The sequence below is a fragment of the Staurois parvus genome, unplaced genomic scaffold (assembly GCF_062004578.1).
Source record: "Staurois parvus isolate SC_StPar_1 unplaced genomic scaffold, SC_StPar_1.0 ptg000122l, whole genome shotgun sequence".
Taxonomy (NCBI): Eukaryota; Metazoa; Chordata; class Amphibia; order Anura; family Ranidae; genus Staurois; species Staurois parvus.
Window position 1 is genome coordinate 133,893 of NW_028317918.1, and position 22,837 is coordinate 156,729.

The 22,837-nt window shown below is 44.1% G+C and overlaps 1 protein-coding gene across 1 annotated transcript in view; it reads right to left on the reverse strand.

The window, feature by feature from the left end:
* Nucleotides 1–10,508: 10,508 nt before the first annotated feature.
* Nucleotides 10,509–22,837, reverse strand: part of TRPC3 (transient receptor potential cation channel subfamily C member 3) — a 326,064-nt gene continuing 313,735 nt past the window's right edge. The window contains exon 12 of the mRNA XM_089672160.1: nucleotides 10,509–18,887. Within this exon, the coding sequence (XP_089528286.1) occupies nucleotides 18,745–18,887 (143 nt within the window). The 3' untranslated portion in view covers nucleotides 10,509–18,744. The remainder of the gene's footprint in view (nucleotides 18,888–22,837) is intronic.

Sequence of the window (22,837 nt, forward strand, 5' to 3'; positions counted from 1 at the left end):
TGATTCCTGTCTCTTGTTCTTTGAGCTACAACCCCGTACCTTCCTGACCGAAAACGTGAAGGTAGGATTCATTATTTCACTACTACAGGGTGAAACCCAGGATTGGGCCCACCGGCTAAGGGGAAACAATAATCCTCACCTGGGATCGGTCAATAGTTTCTTTGAAGCAATGGCCATCTTGTATGATGACCCACAGCGGGCAGCCTCTGCCGAAGCGACCTTATATGCGCTCCGACAGGGCCGGCGGGCGGCAGAGGAATACGCCTCTGATTTCAGGCGGTGGATGGGGGACACACGCTGGAATGAGTTCGCTCTATTGCACCAGTTCCGTATGGGGCTCTCCGATCCCTTGAAAGATGAGCTGGCCCGGGTGGAGGTTCCCGAGTCTCTAGAAGACCTTATTGCCCTGACAATTAAGATTGACCGAAGACTGCGGGAACGCAGGCTTGAGAGGTCCGGCCAGGGTCGCGGAAATACCTGGGGTCCATTCCTAGGCCCCAGCCCACCAACCCGACAAAGCATCATGAACCCACCACCAGGAGATGTTCCGGAACCTATGCAGCTAGGTCTGGCACGGCCTAAATTATCACCGGAGGAACGCCAGCGCAGACGAGCCCAGAACCTCTGCCTTTACTGCGGTGAAGCTGGTCATATGGTGCGATCCTGCCCTCAGAAAATGAGTAAGTGCACCCGTTTTTCTTCCTTGTCTATTAGCAATACCTGTCCTTCGCAATACTTAGTAGTGCCCCTCTCCTTTCAGCTTCCAGGAAAGATCGTGGAGGTGACAGCCATAGTTGATTCGGGGGCATGCAGCTGTTTCCTGGATCTAGAGTTTGCTCACCAACAGGGTATCCCTCTCCAACACAGACAGAAGGGCTTCAACATCTTTTTGGCTGATGGTTCCCAGATAAAATCGGGGGTAGTTAATCAGGAAACTCCCCCCATTGCCACTATCATTGCCAACCAGCACCAGGAGTTCCTCCGCCTGGACGCTATTGCATCACCTCTTTTCCCAGTCATTCTGGGGCTCCCATGGTTACGGGCCCATAACCCCCAGATTGACTGGGAGACCGGGTCAATCTCGTTCCCTTCCCCTTACTGTCGGGAACATTGTCGCACTTCGGGCCCCGCAGGGCCCCGAGTTCTCCTTTGCTCCGAAGGAGACTCCGACTTGAAACAGGTTATTCCCACAGCCTATCATGGGTTCCTGGATGTGTTCAGTAAGCGGGGAGCCGATACTCTGCCCCCCCACCGTCCGTATGACTGTCCAATCGACCTGTTACCAGGCTCTGAAATCCCTTTTGGGCGTATTTTCCCCCTATCTGAGCTTGAATTGGGGGCCCTGAAGGAATATATCGAGGACAGCCTCCAGAAGGGATTCATCCGCCCCTCCACTTCTCCAGCAGGAGCGGGAATCTTCTTCGTGGAGAAAAAAGACAAAACCCTGAGACCTTGTATCGACTACCGGGAGCTGAACAGGGTCACGATCAAAAATCGTTACCCATTGCCATTGGTACCAGAACTGTTTCAGAGCCTAAAGGCTGCGGTTATTTTCACAAAGCTTGATTTAAGGGGGGCCTATAACCTGGTACGCATAAGAGAGGGGGACGAGTGGAAAACTGCTTTCCGTACCCGGTTTGGCCACTTTGAATACTTGGTCATGCCATTTGGGCTGTGCAATGCACCAGCCACCTTCCAACACTTTGTGAACGACATCTTCAGGGATTTTTTGGATGTCTTCGTTATCGTCTACTTGGACGACATACTAATTTTTTCACCCTCTCTAGAGGATCATAGGATACATGTGGCAAAAGTTTTGGGGCGATTGCGGCAGCATGGGTTATATGCTAAGGCAGAGAAATGTTGCTTTGAGCAATCTAGCATCACGTTTCTAGGCCTGATTATCTCCACTGCGGGGGTCGCGATGGACCCCCAGAAGGTCTCTGCAATTTTAGATTGGCCTGAACCCACGGACAAAAAAGGTGTCCAACGGTTTATAGGGTTCGCAAACTTTTATCGGAAGTTCATCAAAAACTTCTCGGGTCTGGTCTCCCCCATTACCCAACTAACCAAACTTGGAACCCGGTTCAAATGGACACCAGAGGCTCAAAGAGCTTTCGAAGCTCTGAAAAAGCTATTTACCTCGGCACCCATCCTGGGCCACCCGGACGCGGCCCTGCCCTACATCTTGGAGGTAGATGCATCGGAGAATGCGGTAGGATCCATCCTGTCTCAGCGGAAAGGCACCAAAGAGTTACTCCATCCCGTAGCATTCTTCTCGAGGAAACTCACCCCAGCAGAGAAGAATTACGATATCGGGGATCGAGAGCTGCTGGCTATCAAAGCAGCGCTAGAAGAATGGAGATACCTGCTGGAAGGTGCCTCACACCCTATATTGATTTTCACAGACCACAAGAATCTGGAATATCTGAGGACTGCCAAGCGTCTACGCCCACGGCAGGCAAGATGGGCCCTGTTCTTTTCCAGATTCAATTTTCATATTACTTACAGGCCCGGATCTAAAAATACGAAGCCTGACGCGCTATCTCGTATGTTTGAGGACTCCGAAGAAGAACTGGTACCCGACACTATCTTGTCCTCAGGGAACTTCTTGGCGCTCCAGACGGACCTTCGCTCCAAGTTAATAGAAGCATCTACGGCCACACCAACCCCAGTTGGGGTATCCCTCCAGAACAAAGGGGGACTCCTGTGGAAGGAGGATTCTATCGTGGTACCTGAGGAAGTCCGGACCCTGGTTTTGGGGCATTGCCACGATCACCCGCTGGCAGGTCACTTTGGCCCAGTCAAGACTCTGGAGCTTCTCCGGCGCTCGTTTTGGTGGCCAAACATGGCTAAGGATTGCAAGCGCTACGTGAGATCCTGTACCATCTGCCAGAAGAGCAAACCGTCAAGGAGCAAAGCCTGGGGGCTGTTGCGACCTTTGCCGATTCCCGAACGGCCTTGGCAGAAGATCGCGATGGACTTCATAGTCGAGCTCCCACCGTCACAAGACCACACAGCAATTCTGGTGGTCATTGATCGCCTATCCAAGATGGCTCACTTCGTGCCACTGAGGAAGACTCCGTCAGCAACCGAGACGGCGCGAATATTTATCCGGGAGATCGTTAGACTTCATGGAGTACCAGAGGACATCGTCTCTGATCGAGGGGTCCAGTTTACATCTAAGTTTTGGAGGGCTCTGTGCAAGGCCCTGGACATCAAGTTGTCCCTCTCCTCCGCGTTCCACCCTCAGACCAACGGTCAGACCGAGAGGACGAACCAGACCCTGGAGCAATACTTGCGTTGCTACACGTCTTTCCTGCAGGATGATTGGCTGTCTCTTTTACCCCTGGCGGAGTTCGCTTATAACAACGCAAGCCATTCGGCAACGGGGCAGTCCCCATTCTTTTCGAATTATGGGTTTCACCCTGTCTTTCTCCCTGATTTGGTCTCTGAATGCCCAGTTCCAGCAACGCAGGATGCGTTGACCTTCTTCTCCGTCAATAACAAATTACTCCAGGAAGCCATCGCTCGGGCCCAAGAGGACAATAAGAAGGAGTTTAACAAGAAACGAAGAGGGGATTTGGCGTTGCGGCCTGGGCAGAAGGTGTGGTTGGCCACGACCAACTTAAAGATGCTTTGTCCCTCGAAAAAATTGGGACCTAAATTTGTGGGGCCTTTTCAGGTAAAGCGGATGGTCAACGAAGTGGCATATGAGCTGATCCTTCTGGACACGTTCAGAATTCATCCAGTCTTCCATGTATCCCTGCTGAAGCCAGTGATCCCAGATGCCTTCCCAGAACGAGAATCCAGACCCCCAGAGGCCATAACGGTCGAAGGACAAGAGGAATTTGAGGTGGAAACGATCCTTAAGTGCCGAAGAAGGGGGGGCCAGACCCAATTCCTAATTAAGTGGAAGGGCTATGGTCCTGAGGACAATTCCTGGGAACCGGCTCATAATGTCCACGCACCTAGACTAGTCCGGGAGTTTCTTCGTGATCACCCGTGGTGGAGAGATCGGGTGGGCATCCGGAGGTTGCCCGTAGGGGGGGGGCAATGTCAGAGATCGTCGCGCCGCTGGGCTCGGCGCAGGCGCAGTACACCTCCCTGTACGCGAGCGCCGGGACTTGGCCGACCGCGGCAATCAGGTTCGCGCATGCGCAGTGGTGACCGCGGGCGCGCGCCTGGCACCAATGACAGCGCAGGGCGGGATATTTAAACGGCCCTGAGCTGTCATTCAGTGCCTTTTGGTCTCTTGTATCCTGTGAACCTGTGAACCTGTTTGAAGTAAGTTGCTGACCCGGATTGTGCCCTGACCTTGCTGTTTTCTCCTGTTCTTGACCCTTGCTTGCCTGACCTCTCTCCTGAATGCCCCCTATTGGATCTGACCTGCTGTTGCTGACCTGGCGTGTGACCCGACTATTCTCTGCCCGCTGCTCTGTACCGCACCGTCCCCATAGTTACCGACCCGGCTTGTATGACCCTGCTCCTCCTCAGCCATCCATCCATCCATCCGTCCCTCTCTACGGGGTCTCCAGACCTCCTCATACCTGGCTCTCTCCCGTGGGAGCCCCTGGCGAATACCCCTACCACTGACGGGTGTCCTCAGTAGTCACGACCTGGTCCTGGGGTACTCCAAGTCCATCCCCACCATCAGGGGCCCTGGTGAACAAGTACTCTGGGGCTTAGACTCCGTGCGCTGGGAACATCCGATCAGTGGAGTGCTAGTGGTACCGCCGGGCGGTCCCTTACAGCGGATCACTGATCAACAGAAGGAGTCGAAGATGTCGGCTCGGTCATGTGATCAGCTGTGTCCAATCACAGCTGATCGCATGTAAATAGGGAAATGCTGGTTATTGGCATTTCTCTCCTCACAAGCTGTCACGCTGACAGCTCATGAGGAGAGGAAAGCAGGTAATTGGCATTCCTCGGAGGGGACATGTACACTGATCATCAGGGCACTGATGATCAATGTGCCCTGATGATCAGTGTAGCCCATCAGTGCCAGCTGTCAGTGCTCATCCATGCCACCTGCCAGTACCCATCAGTGCCACATCAATGCCACATATCAGTGCCTACCAGTGCATATCAATGCCACATATCAGTGCCCATCTGAGCTGCCTTTCAGTGTCACCCATCAGTGCCAGTCAGTGCCACCTATCAATGCCAATCAGTGCCACCTATCAGTGCCAGTCAGTGCTGCCTATCAGTGCCAGTCAGTGCCGCCTATCAGTGTGCATCAGTGCCACCTATCAGTGCCTGTCAGTGCTGTCTATCAGTGCCAGTCAGTGCCGCCTATCAGTGCCACCTATCAGTGCCGCTTATCAGTGCCATATATGAGTGCTGCCTTTCAGTGCCCATCAGTGATGCCTGTCAATGACCATTAGTGCCACCTACCAGTGCCTCCTCATCAGTGCCCATCAGTGCCACCTATCAGTGTCCATCAGTGCAGCCTATCAGTGCCCATCACTGCAGCCTCATTAGCGCACTCAGTGAAGGAGAAAAATCACCTATTTACAAAATTTTATAACAAAAACTAAAAAAAAATGTTTTTTTTTTTCAAAATTTTCAGTGGTCTTTGGTTTGTTTAAGAAAAAATAAAAAAACCCAGAGGTGATTAAATACCACCAAAATAAAGCCCTATCTGTCACAAAAAAATGATAAAAATTTCATATGGGTACAATGTTGCATGACCGCCCAATTGTCTTTCAAAGTGTGACAGCGTTGAAAGCTGGAAATTGGCCTGGGCAGGAAGGGGGTATAAGTGCCCGGTAGGCTAGTGGTTATTATTGGTGCTAGTGGCATCTTATGGCACCTATTTTTGCAAATTAAAATAAATTTAGCAGTTTTATGTTTTGTTGATTTAATATTTTCGACTGTTTTTAAAATGTTTTATTATTTTGTGGGGCTGGTCTTGCCTAGGGCGCAAAATAGTCTAGCCCTGCTAGGTGCAGACCATTATATACTGAATTTACACAACAGATGGTACCACAGATAACAATGCATTTCCTGTTGTTATGAGTTGGGTGTGTGTGTGTAAGTTTTGGATAGAGTAAGGAAGGATACTTCCCAACAGTCCCAGATTATCCTACATTTTATCCCTACTCCCATTGTGTCCACAGCTCATTTATATGCAAATATCAGCAGGATATGAATATTAATTTTTCCAACTCATTCATATGCAAAATTATGAAAGCTGCTGTAGGAATATCCGTAAACCACACCTGGCCCTGTCCACTTGCACTGCGGTGCATCATGCGTGCTACATTCTGCCCCTATAAAAATTGTCTCTCTTGTCAAGTTCAAATGTTGGGAAGTATGTTGAAAAGTTAAACCCCTGTCATTTTTGCTGTCTGTGTCCTGTTGGGGAGATTTCCCTTAAAGGATAAGTTCAGTGTTCTGTATGTCACATTATTGTTTCGAGTGAGGAGCCAGCTATTGGGTGTTCACTGCAATGACACTTTTTTATTATTCCACTCAAAGAAGAACAGGAAATGTTTCATACTTTGTTAATAATGATTTTCTTTAAGTCACCACAGTGCCATTTCAGCTTCCAGAAGAACACACTAGAGAAGCTCTCCGTCTTTCTCCCTTTGATACACATATGCTTGTAAGTCTATTCACTGTTTGTCAAAGCTATGGTACTGTATATCTAGATTGTACTGTTAGGCATTTGATGTGGATATAAGGTGGCTGTCTGCAAAGGAAATGTGTTCATGTATGCATTTGGAAGAGACATGTATAAAAAGCATATTGTAACCTCAGTTTATGTGATTGTATTGCGTTTTTCCAGAACTATTCACATAAGTAAATTCAGTTTTGGAATGAAACACAACGCTGCCTCTGTCAGTTTTGTTAGCTAGCTGTCAGCTAACCATTAGTAGGACAGTATATTCACCTTATATAATATGTTACACCTGTATTCGGGGTATAGCATGTTACTGCTGCAGCTCCCCCCGCTCCCCCCGAGTCACAGACAGCAATAAAAACTTGGCAGAGGATCTAACACTTACCTATTGTATAAAAAAAAACATTACCTTTATGTACACTGTGAGAAAGGATGGTGAGAGATTATAATCATCTGAAACAGAAGTATCCAAACTTTTTGAACAAAGGGTCAGTTTACTGTATTCAGACTTTAGGGGGGGGCTGGACTGTGGTCATTGGTGTCGATAACACCTCAGGCTTGGTGGTCAGTGAGGATAGAAAAAATTACACCCCTGTGGTCAGTGGGAGGAGGAATAGTGCTCCACCAGTGGTATTAGTGGAAGGAATACCGCCCTGATCATTGGTGTTAGCGGGAGGGATAGTGCCTCACCTTTGTTGTCAGTGGAAGGAATAGTGCCCCATTGTTGGTGTCAGTGGGAAAAATAGTTTCCCATTGTTGGTGTCAGTGAGAGGAATAGTACCCCATTGTTGGTATCAGTGGGAGTAATAGTGCCCCATCATTGTTGTCAGTGGGAAGAATGGTGCCCCATTGTTGGTGTCAGTGAGAGGAATAGCGTCCTATTGTTGGTGTCAGTGAGAGGAATAGTGCCCCATCATTGATGTCAGTGGAAGGAATAGTTCCCCATCATTTGGTGTCAGCAAAAGTTATAGTGCCCTAGATTGTAAGCTCGAAAGAGCAGGGCCCTCGAACCCCTCGTGTATTGTTTTGTTACTGTATTGTCCCATGTACCACACGCAACATCAGACCCCGACCGCTCCAGCCCTGGCAGACTGATCACACCAAAACCCTCAAACGACACAGTCGTGCCCTGGAGCGACTATGGCGCAAAACCAAATCCCAACAAGCCTTCACCCGCTACAAATCTGCCTTCCGCACCTACACCTCCTCCCTCCATGCTGCCAAACAGGCCTACTTCTTGACCCTCATCAAGGCCCTCTCCTCCAATCCTCGCCGACTCTTCTCTGCCTTCAACTCTCTACTCTCTCCACCCCCACCTCCACCCAGCACCTCACTCACTGCCCTTGAGATTGCCAATCACTTCAAAAACAAAATTGACACAATTCGCAAGGACATTGCCGCAACTCACATGCCCTCTCAACCCGTCCCCTCTCACACAGTTACCCCCTTATCCCCCCTCCCCCTCGACATAACCCGCAGGGACTTCGTCGCTGCTCAAACTCTCTCCAACCCCCTTCACCCTCACTCAGCTACCCCCTCATCACCCCTCTCCCACGGCCCCACCACTGCTCTGACCTCCTCTTCCACCCCACCCTACATTCCTCATACTGAAGCTCCCCCAACACTCCACACCTTTGACCTTACTACCATCGAGGAAGTCTCCAAGATCCTCTCTGATGCCCGCCTCACCACCTGCCCCCTCGACCCTATCCCCTCACAACTCCTACGACCTTCCTCCTCCTCCATCCTACGCTCCCTCACCCACATCTTCAATCTCTCCCTCTCCTCAGGCACTTTCCCCTCCCCTCTGAAACATGCACACATCACCCCCATACTTAAAAAGCCCTCCTTGGACCCCAATGACCCGAACAACCTCAGACCCATCTCCCTGCTCCCATTTACATCTAAACTCCTCGAGCGCCTAGTCTACACCCGCCTATGCTCTCACCTCAACGACAACAACCTCCACGATCCCCTACAGTCCGGCTTCCGTCCCCTACACTCCACCGAAACTGCCTTACTCAAACTCTCCAACGACCTGCTAACCGCCAAAGCTAATGGCCACTATTCAGTGCTCCTACTCCTTGACCTCTCTGCGGCCTTCGACACAGTCGATCACCCCCTTCTCCTCAAAAAACTACACTCCCTCGGCCTCAGAGATTCTGCTCTCTCCTGGCTCTCATCCTACCTGTCACAACGCTCCTTCAGCGTTACCTATAATGCTACCACCTCCCCCTCACTCCCCCTCTCTGTTGGGGTCCCTCAAGGCTCTGTCCTCGGGCCCCTTCTCTTCTCCATCTATACCTCCTCCCTTGGCCAACTCATACACTCTCACGGCTTCAACTACCACCTCTATGCCGACAACACACAAATCTATCTCTCAACCCCCCACCTCACCCCCTTGGTCTCAGCCCGAATCACACACCTACTGAGCGACATATCAGACTGGATGTCGCTCCACTTCCTTAAATTGAACCTCTCCAAAACCGAGTTTCTTGTCTTCCCCCCAGCCCGGACACCACCCCCCATTGATTTCTCCATCACATCCAACAACGCTACCATCAAACCCGCCCTGCAGGCCAGAGTACTGGGTGTCATTCTGGACTCCAACCTATCCTTCCAGCCCCAAGTCCAATCTTTAACAAACTCGTGCAGACTCCACCTCCACAACATCGCCAAAATCCGCACGTTCCTAACCCCAGAAACCACTAAACAGCTCATCCACTCCCTCATCATATCACGACTCGACTACTGCAACTCCCTCCTCACTGGCCTGCCTCGCCGCTGGCTATCCCCTCTTCAGTCCATCCTGAACACGGCTGCCAGACTCATTCACCTTTCCAACCGCACTGTCTCCGCCACCCCCCTCTGCCAATCCCTCCACTGGCTTCCGATTGCGCAACGGATCAAATTCAAAATCCTAACGCTGACGTACAAAGCTGTCCACCATACTGCCCCGAACTACATCACTGACCTAATATCCAAGTACCGCCCAGCACGCACACTCCGCTCCTCACAAGACCTCCTTCTCTCTAGTTCCCTGGTCTCCTCCTCCCATGCCCGCCTCCAGGACTTCTCCAGGGTGTCACCCATCCTCTGGAACTCCCTGCCCCAACCCATCAGATTATCACCTACTCTCCTCTCCTTTAGGCGCACCCTGAAAACCCATCTCTTCAGGGAAGCCTACCCCACCCCCTGCTAACTTGCCGACCTCCTCCACTCTTCCTACCACTCCATCCCCCACAGCTATCTCCTCCTGTGCCACCACCCCCTCCCTCCTAGATTGTAAGCTCGAAAGAGCAGGGCCCTTGATCCCCTCATGTTTTGCATTGTATTGGTATTGTTCTGTCACATGTTCTGTCTCCCTTTTGTAATGTACAGCGCTGAGCGAACTATTGGCGCTTTATAAATACTGTATAATAATAATAATAATAATGTACTGTCCCCCACTACAATGTACAGCGCTGAGCAAATCTTTTGGCTCTATATAAATACTGTATAATAATAATAATAGTGCCCCATTGTTGGTGTCAGTTGGATGAATAGTTCCCCATCGTTGATGTCAGTGGGAGGAATAGTTCCCCATCATTGATGTCAGTGGAAGAAATAGTTCCCCATTGTTGGAGTCAGTGGGAGATGTAGTTCACCCATCGCTGGTGTCAGTGGGGGGAATAGTGTCCCAAGGGCTAGATAAAGGCAACCAACGGGCTGCAGTTTGGAGACCACTGATCTTGCAGTTTCTCATTTGTACTGGAAACCCTGCTGATATTGTGAGGTGCACTAGACTTCCCTTCCTTTATTAGATGGGTTACCTTGATAGATACACACAGGCTTTTGTACCTGCATTGGTGATAGTTGTTTAAAAACAAACAATGACACATTTTCATTCTTAGTATACAATCTGTTTTTTATTATTATTGCCATAACTATCTGTACATTATCGATAAGTATATCATTATATACACCATATCCATTCACTGGCCACTTGTGACGCCTTAGGCGATTGCACTTGTACTGTAAGACAAGAGTACTGTATTATATTCCTAATTGCCCTGCTGCTCTTAAGCACTCTTCACTAGCCAGCAACCGCTGAAACATCTGTTATATGCTGTACATATCTTTTTGCTGCATTTTTTTTATATTAAAAGCAAAGCTGTATACAGTTTGATGTAAGATACATTATTAAATAGAAAGTTATTACTAAAATTATGAAGTCCAAAGTTTTTTTTTTATCAAAGATCTATAATACAACATGCTCTGGTAAATTATTTCTAGTCATGTTGCCTTGGTATACTGGGTGCAGAAGCTGTCTTTGTAGAACTCATTTAATGCTAATAAATGCTGGCATTAAATCCTTTGTTTTCCATGGCTTACACAATAGTACATATTCATTCTACATCATATATGAGCTAATTTGAGTTCAGATAACATAGTAAGGAAGCAGACAATTACTCTACTTATCAGCTCTTCTTTCTGATAAGATTTTATCTATAGTCTGCAACCCATACAACACACTCCTGTTCTTGGTTTATACACATATTCATTAGAAATGCTTATCTTGTTCAGTAAGTAGGATAAAAAAAAAGCACTGCGTGATTCAGTGCTGCAGAGGTCACATATTAATAATGAAGTCTAATGTCTTTGCAAATGTAATTCATAATAAATATGAGAAACAAGAATTACAAATGTTATGCACATATTGACCACTAGATGGTAGTGTTGTAGCACTTTCTAGTACCCTGGCCTATACAAGTTTGATGATAATGTAGGTTAAGACTAGTTATTACTAGAGATGTGTAAATAATCAAAATTCCACCTCACCAGTTATTTGCCTGATCTGCTCCCATGATCCAATCCAAAATTCAATCTTTCCTTCTCTTATATTTACATATTCTTCTTAGTGCATCTGAATTCCTTTCAGCATGATACCAGCCCACAAAATCTGGCATGGAGGGATAGGTTTCCTCCCCAGCCCCCCCAGCTTGTATGCCTTTACTCCTTAGACAAGTGCTTAAAGCTGATTTTTAGGTATGGCTTTTTTCAGCTTGGACCAGTGTAGATATTCATTTGTCATACATTGCTGATCACTGTGGAAGCTGGAAATCCATGTAGTAGGCGCAGCGACCTCCTGTGTCAGGAGCAGCAGGACAGCCACTCAGCATGGGACCCAGAAGCTAGTGGGGATCGCTTTAGTAGAGGTCCCCCCTACAGTGATTTCCAGCTTCCACAGGGATCAGCCAAGTATGGCACAAACATAATTATATTGGTCCAAGCTGGACCAATGTATTTAAGCCCTACTTAAACTTCAGCCTTGAAAGTATTCGGTCAGTATGTATCACTCTTAAAACACCACTCATCTGAGACCTCATGGGCCCCATTGTCTTCTGAATACTGAAATACTTTTTTTCTGGAAAACACCACAGCTGCAACAAATACCAGCATGTTAGTCATTTACAAACAAATGCTTTGTACAATGCACTATTATGTGAGTTGCTGGTGGATTTAAGTTGTAGTTGCATTTAAAGCTTCAGACTTTCGTGTAAAGAGCATCTACCACCCCTGCTGTGCACCCACTTTTTAGTCAGGTTGGAACCTTGGGAAATACCCTGTACTTCCGAATATGGATAAACATATGATGTTCTTCCTAACTTCAGGATGCATTGCCTGGGCCTGAGAAGATAGATTGTTATTAACCACTTCCCAACCGCCCTATAGCTGAACTACTGCTAAAGGGCGGCAGGGCTGCGCAAAATCGCACATATATATATATATATGTGATTTTGTATTTCTGGGTAGGGGGTGCACACACCCTACCCGCGCCGCCATTGGCAGCTTCAGCTGTCAATCGCCGGGTCCGGGCCGGAGATTCCCCGCCAGCACCCGGCGATCACCGAGGAACACTGACAGGGAGAGGTCTGTATGTAAACAATACAGATCTCTCCCTTGTCAGATCCTGCACGCTGCTTTGTATTCCTCTGCATAGCAGAGGAATACAAAGCAGCGTGCTTACACAGTAAAACACAGCACACAGTAAAACACACATAGCACACAGTAAAACACACATAGCACACACTTAACCCTTTGATCGCCCTAGATGTTAACCTCTTCCTGCCCAGTGTCGTTAGTACAGTGTCAGCGCTTTTTATTAACACTGATCACTGTATTCATGTTACTGGGGATGTCAGTGACAGTTAGACAGTTCCCCCCAGTGTCAGAATACCTTCTGCAGTCCCAATATAAGTCACTGATCGCTGCCATCACTAGTAAAAAAAAAAAAATTCCACTATATATACTGTCATTTGTAGATGCTATAACTTTCACATAAACCAATTAATTTACACGTATTGGTATTTTTTTGTAGCAAAGACATGTAGCAGAATACATTTTGGCCTAAATTTATGATGAAATTTGATTTTTTTAAATTTTTTTACTGGATATGTTTTATTGCAAAAAGTCAAAAATATTGTTTGATTTTTTTTTTTCAAAATTGTCTGTCTTTTTTTTGTTTATAGCGCAAAAAATAAAAAACTCAGAGGCAGATCAAATACCACCAAAAGAAAGTTCTATTTTTGGGGAACAAAAGACATACATTTAATTTGGGTGCAGCGTTGCATGACCGTGTAATTGTCAGTTAAAGTAACACAGCTCTGTATCGCAAAAAATGGCCTGGTCAGGAAGGGGGGTAAATCCTCTGGAGGGTAAGTGGTTAACAGAGCTTACCTAAGGAATTGGTGTCCATTAGGAGACAGGGACCAGTAAAAAGGACATGCAACTTTGCCCTAAATGACAAATTCTCTTTAGGCCTAAGTGTTGCAAACCTGTTTTAAGCTTTTCTTATGTGTTTTACAGTTTACATCAGTGGTTTCTGACTGCTAACCCAGGGGCTGTGTTCAGCCCTCTAATGCTAGCTTGGAAGCCCACATTACTCACATATTTATGTGACAGTAGCACTGAGGATTAAATAACTGGTGACAGTCTGTGTTGTATGTTTGCCATGGCACAGCTAATGCTGCCTTTTGGCTCACAGGCATCCGGTGCCAATGAATATCCTCAGCTCTGCCCTTTTATATTTTCACTTTGTTAGAGTCTCATTGCACCTCAAAGGAAGGTACAAACCAGCCGCTAATTACTCAGTAATGCTGAAAAAATAATCTATATCTTTTATTGTTAACATTTTATTATTAACATTTTGTGTGGCCCTTTGTAAAGTGTGCTGTAACTGAGGCCCCCAAAACACAGGGGATGGGGGGCATATCAGAAGTATCGGAAATAGTAGGCGTTTTCTACTATGTATCGTTTTCTATTATATGCAGAGTTATTATTATTATTATTATACAGGATTTATATAGCGCCAGCAGTTTGCACAGCTCTTTACAATATAAGGGAGACAGTACAATTACAATACATTTCAGTACAGAAGGAATAGGAGGGCCCTGCTCGTGGAGCTTACAATCTAAAGTTTTTATATGTTTATATAAGATACTTGCCCAATCACTACACACTAATGGACTTATTCTGCTAGGGATGCAAAGTACCCCACCCAATCCGAAAGCAGTCTGTAATAGTATATTTGTATTGTATTCTTAGTTCCCAGCTTTGGGGTCCTCTGATTTTGAACTCTGACCATTCTCCTGAGCAATTAACTTTCACATTTTACTATCTATTGGATTTTTAAAGCTGGACTCTGGGATACCTAAGTATTAGCTGATCTCTGGAGAAGTAAATATTAGCTGAACTCTGGGAAAAGAAACTGGTAGATAAATGTAAAGCCATTCTTACTGTATTCTTACTTGAATCTTAGTGTAATTTGTGTATTTCTTCCAGATCTGTGCAGTAATACAGTGTGAAACTTTCCACCTGTGCAGGAGCTTCCTGTATCTCTCTTTTTGTGCACGGTAAGTGGTCTTTTATCCATCCCCTCCTATAGATTTCTGCAAGCAGCCAGTAGTGGGTGGGCCTGATGGACCCATCCCACAGCCTTGCCTCTGTACAGGCTATGTGCAGCCCAGCAACGATGCCACTACTACTTTTGCAAGGTAGTAACTGGGTTAGCAAAGGTTTTTGGTGCATACAGAGTACAGGGTGTCCCTAAAGTCTGGACACATAGGAATTTTCACTATATAAGCTCACCAGACCTTAAAGCGGATTTCTGCCAGAAAAAAATAAAATAAATAAAAGTCAGCGGCTTCAAAAACTGTAGCTGCTGACTTTTAAAATACAGCCACTTACCTGTCCCTCGGTCCTGCGGTATCCTCATCACGGCTGGTTTCACCAGCCATCTTCTCTCCCTGGTGCCAGCATCTTCACTGTGGGCACCCGGCTGTGACAGCTTGTGGCTTCACAGCCGGTTGCCAACTGCGCATGTGCGAGAAGCGCTGCGCTTTGTAAATGGCCCCATAGTCTTCTGGGACCTGTCACATGTCCCAGAAGGCTACGGGGAGGGAGGGGGGGAGGACAACTTCCTCTTCCGATCGCCTAGGAGTGGGTACTTGTAAAATTCGTGTACCCGCTCCCCCCTGCCAATCCTTAATGGGGAGTAGGGGACAAAGGCTTAAGGCGGAACTTCCCCTTTTGGGTGGAGCTACGCTTTAACCCCCTTAACTACTTCTTTGGGGTATGCTAAAGGAGAAGGTCTACTCAATGAAAATCACAGAAATGAATCACCTGAAAGAATGCATTATGAATGAATGTGCTCAGATTGACGGAAATGATGAGTTACTGCATTGGGTTCATGTGAATCTTGCAAAGCAAATGGAACTTTGCATCACAACTGGTGGAAATCACATGGAAGATGTTATTGATTAATATTCCAGTTGAATAAAATGTTTTTGAAAAATATATTGAAAATATGCATTTTGCCCATGTGTCCAGACTTTAGGGACAACCTGTAGATTTATATTATTTATATCCTTTGGGGTTATTGAGCAATATATTTTAATGGAAGTACTTGGGGCTGTTCAGTATGAAGATTATAACCAACATTTTTAAATATGCCATGTTAAGGAAGCAGTACTTTTCAAATGAGGTATACTTGTTTGTATATTTATGCTGTGTTTTTATAGTCACCCTAATCTGTGTTTATAGGCACCCTAATCTTAGTAGGTAAACATTTTCAGAAAATATGTATTAGGGTGCTTTCACACTGCTCCATGAAAAAATGCATTAAAAGCACATATGCACTTTTGATGTGTTTCTGGTGCACTTTCTGGGTGCCTGACCCTCAGCATTCACCTATAAAATGTGGACATGTAGCTCAAAAATCACGCAACCATGGTGTGATACAATTGACATGTTTTCCATTCATTTGAACAGAGAGTTGTGTTTTTGGTACAGTTTTGAAAAGCACACCAAAGAAGTATGAATTACTTTTCAGAATGCGCCACACCCACAGCACAGTGGTGTGAAGAGTCCCATAAGGAAATATTTTTATTTTGTTTTTCTTGCATTGTTAGCAAGGTAAAAATTCTGCAAAAACGCATCAGTGTGAAAGCAGCCTTATAACTGAACTTCAGGTATGATGTTTATTGGACCAATGTAAGTTAGCATATTTCATACCTGAGGGTCCACTGGGAGCCTGACAATAACTGTAGTAGTAGTTGGCACTAATACAGTGATAGCCACTATCTCTGCCAACTTCCCTTCTGCACACTGCTGCCATTCACAGAATCATCACAATCTCAACCTGTAAGTATGCAATAAAATCATACCAGGAGTTCAGCTTTAAAGCAATAATTAATAGATGTATGTCTGAAATGTTTTGTATTGGTGTTTATTAATGGACAATAAAGTTGCATGCGGTAAACTAAATGTATGCGCCAAATTATACAACCAATAGCAGCTAAGATTAAAAGTGCAAATTTTGTACCACCTCAATTAACTACTTTGAAAATTGTGTTTAATTATCTTGTAGAAACTAAAGAATACTTATTAATTTAATTTACAAGGTTACAGTGACTTTGTTTAACCTATCTTTATTCATGTCTATATTTAAAGTTTATCTATACTCAAGAGAAAAATGTCAAGTATTACAGCTTGCCAGGTCTTAGATGTGGTGGCTGCATTAATTAGGTGAAAACACTCATTAACTGGACTGTACCTATGGAGGATCAGCACTGTAAACCAATGCTGCTCTACTGATTTGGACTACAAACACTACAAATAAAAGCTTTCTCATCCTCATATTCGTTTCATGTACCACATCACATACATAGACGTAAAAAGAAAAAACATACTGCCCAGGCCATACGGGGACCACAGTGCACGTATATATCTACATGCATCTCCTTATGGTCTGGATAGTATGTCCAAGAGTTTTTTCTTAGACTACAAACACCTCATCTTCATGTAATAGTAGGAGGGTGTTCGGTAGTTAACAGAAGATAAGTGAAAAGGCTGATAACATTGTATGAGATTACAATTTAGTGCACAGGAAGTTACAAGAACACTGGATTTCTGTTCTAATCAACAGGTATGTTTCTATACTTGCAGAAAATGTTCTTAGCTTAAAAGAAGAAAACTAATACATTCAACCTATCTAAGGACTTGTAACCTGCAATATATTACATTTTTGTTCATGGGTCCAGGTATACTTTAATGTTGAAACAAATGTATTAATATTAAATTAACTCTCACAAACTGCCTACTTGAAAATCAAATGAAAGCCAAAGGCATCTAAGTGCCCCATCAAAAGCTTCCTTTAATTAAACATACTGTTGGAAGTGTTCATGTCATTGATGTTCATTATTTACACCCTTTGCAATATCATAGATATTGTAGATGTGAACATGTGATACACTAACAGCATGCAATGAAAGATGGCACATGTTAATAAAATACTGAAATGGGAGGGTTTTACTAATAGTACTCCACTCTGGAATAACTTTCTCCTACCAGAGGTAAGCAAATTAAAAGGTTTTGGCATGTGGCAGGAAAGGGGTGTGAGGTATCTGTCCCAACTGTATGATGGTCATGCCTTGAAGACCTTCCAGGCCCTCCAGATGGAATTTAATCTTCAATTCTTACAGTTGAGGCATGCCCTAACTACCCAGGCTCACACATATAACCTGGCAGAAAAAAAACACCCAATCTTACGGTTACTCAAGCAAACTGATTCTAAAAAAGGTCTCATTTCCCAACTATATTGGACTCTGATGGTGGAGATATATTCATGCACTTCTTTCCCAGCTAGAGGGTGATGGGAGTAAGATTTAGGACCATTGGCAGAGGAACTATAAGAACAAACCTTGCAATCTCTCCCTATAGTGTTCTTGTCACCAACGCAAAGACTCACCCAACTTTTTATACTTCATAGGGTTTATCATACTCTGGTTAAATTGTATGGATGGAATCGTAGAGACACAGATTTGTGTCCTAGATGTGACAGGTCCGGCGGACCTTATTCATATGCTCTGGAGGTATTGGCATAATTTTGTTTCTCTTATATCCTTCATTTATCAGGTTACCTTGCCAGCAGAATCTAAACTATGTCTTCTTAATATGTTTGATGAGTCTATTGTACCCACTGTGCTGATGCCTCCTGTCACCAGATTACTCTATATAACACAGAAATTGATAGCACAAAAATGGATATCGCCCAGCCCTCCCTCAGTAACAGAGTGGAAAACTCAGGTTAACAATGTAATCTCTAGAGAAAAGCTAATATTTCAATAAAGATGGCACATAAATCAGTCACTGCACACATTTGCCAACAGTACTAAACTGGCCAGGACATTTATCTGAAACTTACTCCAAAAGTGCTCATGGTTGGAGAAGACAGAGAAGAACACAGTTTATTGGGACATGACTTCATTTGTCTGTGTTTTTCCCCTGGGAATGCTAACAAACACTGGTAAGTGGTTCACATAATTGATGTAGTTATGCCATTGAAATACTGGAAACCAGAATTACATTATTAAAATTCCATGATCTCTTAAAGCGTGGATAGAAATTGTCATAGCGAAGAACATTTGCTAAACCTAAATTTGAAATAATAAACATAGTTAAGGTATTATGTGCTATAAATCTACCAGACGTATTTTTCTTCAAGTATCGGATGCATTTTTTTTAAAGTTTATTGCCATTGTACGTGCTGTTGATAGATCTCCTTGGTCAATTATTCACTCGCATCTTGACATACCAGGATTTAGCTTTTCACTTAATTTATGAATCAAGTCCGACAGCTCTTCAGTGGCTTGTGATTTGTCTTCGAGGAGTTCATAACGGAGGCTGGAAATATCTTGTTTTATTTCTTTTAATTCACCTGGAAAGAGAACAGAGATGTCGTTGATGTTTGGATTGCTGAGACATTTTTGTCTACTGAGGAAGTTTTCTTTTGTTTGGAGATAGCTTGCTTCTAGCAGTATGGGAAGTCATCGCTTTCAATATAGTCAGCTTATATAACTAAACCCTTTTATTGGTTAGAATGGTATGTTTTTATTAATTTACTCTTTGACTGGTACGGTTGACTGATTCAAGTCAGGCAGGACCTAATAAAGAATTCCAGGAAGCAATGTTTTCTTTAAATCTGTGGCCTCTTTGCACTGATTATGTGCTCCCCATGCCTCAACATTCAAATATCAGTGTTTTCCTTGCCTAGGTTTTTACTCAGCATGATCAGTATGTGACCTGGAACAGTATGAGAAGAGCTCCGAGACTTTCTTTGGGACATGTATGACCTGGGCCACAGGGAAACCCTGGGAATGCCTCTCTCACTCTGCACTCAGAGCTGTGCTAATGAGGATGTTGGAGAAAGTGCTTTCTGTTGCATCATACACACTGAAAAAAATGCTGAATATTACTGCAGTACCCCCAGTACCAGAACTGCTGCTTTACTGACCCTGCACTGTCAAAACCAGACCTCAGGCATGTGAAAGAAAAATAGTAATTTTACTGGCTTTGACTAGTTATAGGGATACTAAACACACATTGGAGTATACCTACTAAAACTCAGAATCTTGTGCGCTGTACATGGTAGCCAATCAGCTTCTAACTTCATATTGTTCAGTTAAGCTTTAGCAATAATATCTGGAAGCTGATTGGTTTCTGTGCAGAGCTGCACCAGATTTTGCATGCTCTGGTTTGAGTAAACCCCCCTCCCATTGTTTAATTTACATTATCGTTTTTTTTCTGCATATACTGAAGATGATACAGCTGTCATGTGACCCAGCTCTTTCCCAGCCTGTCTGCAGGGCAACAGTGGCAGGAGGAGCTTCTAGTCCTCTGCTACTGGTCAAGTAAAAACACAGCCTTTGGGATAAAGAGTAAAAATAAACAATCAATATCACGAAACTTCTTTAATCGTCATACAATATACACTCACCGGCCACTTTACTAGGTACCTAGTAAAGTGGCCGGTGAGTGTATATTGTATGACGATTGGCTGTCATAGTAATAACATGATTGGCAGTCAGTCACTACTAGAGACTGGGAGTTGCTTTGACAGCTTGTGCTGACAGTGTGCAGTGAGACCACTCTCAGAACAGAAACCTCTGCTGCCCATGGATTCATATGTGTGGCATGTGACTATTAATGCCCACTGCTGCACATATGGGTCACGTGGGTGGCAAGAGATTCTAAGCTGGCCATAAATTGATCATTTTTGTTTTCACCCTGCATAATCATAGAATGTCAGGCAGGAGGGGGCCCATAGGGCCCACATGAACTGTATTTTGCCCAGTTAATAAAGAACAGTTGCTGCTGCTGTCAGACTGTAATAGCCCAGCAGATGTGATTTATCCATCCAACTGTAGCATAAAATAAGAAACCTGCTATCAGTGTATGGCCAACTTAGGTCTCCTCTCCAACCTCACGTGCCGAATCTCTGACTCTGTCCTGTAGTCTGCCCCAGTCTGTAATCACTCCTGTGTAATATGACCAACTGTGTAATATGAGTACTTGTCTTAATTAGGAAGACACCCGCACTACAGAGATATTGGTAAATCCCTACTATAAAGTGTTTTTACATATGTAATCCATGGTCATGCAAATATATTTTTTACTTATTATAGAATAATTATTTAAAGTGATTCTAAACGTTTCGTTTAAAAAAAAAATAAATTAAAATAACACACGTTATAAAGTACTTACTTGCTCTGTGCAATGGTTTTGCAAAGAGCAGCCCCGATCCTCCTCTTCTCTGGTCCCATGCTGATGCTCCTGGCTTCTACCCTCTTCAGAGTACCCTCATGGCAAGCTGCTTGCTATGGGGGCACTCATGCTGGCTTGCTCCTGAGCTTGGTTGCATAAGATACACATAGCACATTTCAGTCCCGCACCCCACTCCCTTCTTGCTGGCTGTGATTGACAGCAATAGGAGCCAATGGCTCTCTCTAAGCCAATGAGGAGTGAGAGAACCGAGAGTGCCTCTGCTCTCATGCACATGGCTGGATTGAGATTGAGCTCAGATAAGTAGAGGTGGGGGATGGGGGGAAAGCTGCATTTTCTAAGATTTTTTAAGTTCATGCATAGAATGCATGAAGGTAAAGAACCTTCTGCCTTTACATCTACAAGGAAAACTGTGACATAATATTGCTACACAGGCCATTTTTTATTGAATGCAATGAAAAATGACCTTTCAGCTTCATTCTAATGCCAGCTATAATTTTTGAAACCTGCCAAAACATACAAATGCCCCTTCCTTGCAAGCATATTATTAGGGGAGGCATTCTTTACATTGATCAAGTGAATAGAGCTGGTAGATCCTCCCAGTTAGCATGTCTATTTCCTTTAGTTTTGGGGAAATCACAAGAATGAATTACCTTATGCAGTTACAAAAAATACAAATTTGGAGTGAACATTTTCAGCTAAGGCTTCCACCTTTCTTGCATGCTTGATCATTATGTAGGGGCCCTTTATATTACTACAGCTAAAGACGATGGTGGCTTCAGCTTATCAATATTACTTTTTGTGCAACATTAGTAAATGCTTTGTTAATCTTTTCTAAAAAAAACAAGAGAAGTTAATTTTCCATCTGATTGGTCCAGCTGTTCCAACTCTTTCACCATATTTAACACCAATTTAACACAATTATATACCTAAGTAATAGATGAGTACAGCAGGACCAACAGGAAAGCTCAGGAATACATGAGACAGAGGCTTGTTATACCTTCAAAATGAAGTGTCTCAATTGCAAAGAGACTACTGAACTTTCACAGTATTTAAACTAAATTTTTAACTGTATTTTTATTTTGATACCATTTTTTCCAAATGAACATCAAGACTATCTAGAATGCAAAGTTCATTCTGAAGTCAATGTGAATCATCTGCCTTCCAGCAGGTGCCATTAAATATATAAAAAGTATGTGTTATATAGAGATCTAAGTTATAGGCTAATGTTTAGCAGTGAATGTTTTTGTAGATTTCTACAGTTTTCAGTAGTCAGACAGTTTTATTTTATATGCTAATTTGTAGCTACATTTGGGTAGATATTATAAATAAAAATTAAATGCATCTTGACAAAAATCCTATTATTTCCTGACTTACAATCCATAAACTTGGAAATGTTGTTGTAAAACTAGGTTCATGTGAATTGGTAAGTCGTGGAAAATAAATAAATAAAGATAAATAAATATCTAAAATCTGTTTTGTTCAGGTCCCATGGCTAGGTCCAGGTACACTGTGAAGAGAAGGCAGAGATAAAGCTATATTTGCCCAAGTAATACAGTGCATGCTTGAGTAGGCTATAGGCAGGGCTAATACTGGGTCTAAGGCTTCATGCACACTGGATTAAAAAATACTGCTCCTAGAGGAGTTTAGTGTTTTGCCTGTGGAAGCAACTAATGTGTTCATGCACATTAGGTAGTCTAGATCAGTGTTTTTCAACCTTTTTTGTGCAAAGGCACACTTTTTTCATGAAAAAAATCACGAGGCACACCACCATTAGAAAATGTTAAAAAAATTTACCTCTGTGCCTATATTGACTATATATAAAGTAATTCTCTTGAATAGGAATCAAACACAAAGAAATTATTTTATAATTACTTTATTATGAAATAATAAAGTATTTTATAATTGGACCCGGGGGCCGGACCAAGAGTAGATGAATGATGTGTATGTGTCATCCATAGTAAGTATAGTAATATTCCCCCATAGTAAGCATAGTAATTAATCCCTCATATAGTATTTCATCCCCCCATATAGTATTTCATCCCTCATATAGTATTTCATCCCTCATATAGTAATTCATCCCTCATATAGTATTTCATCCCCCCA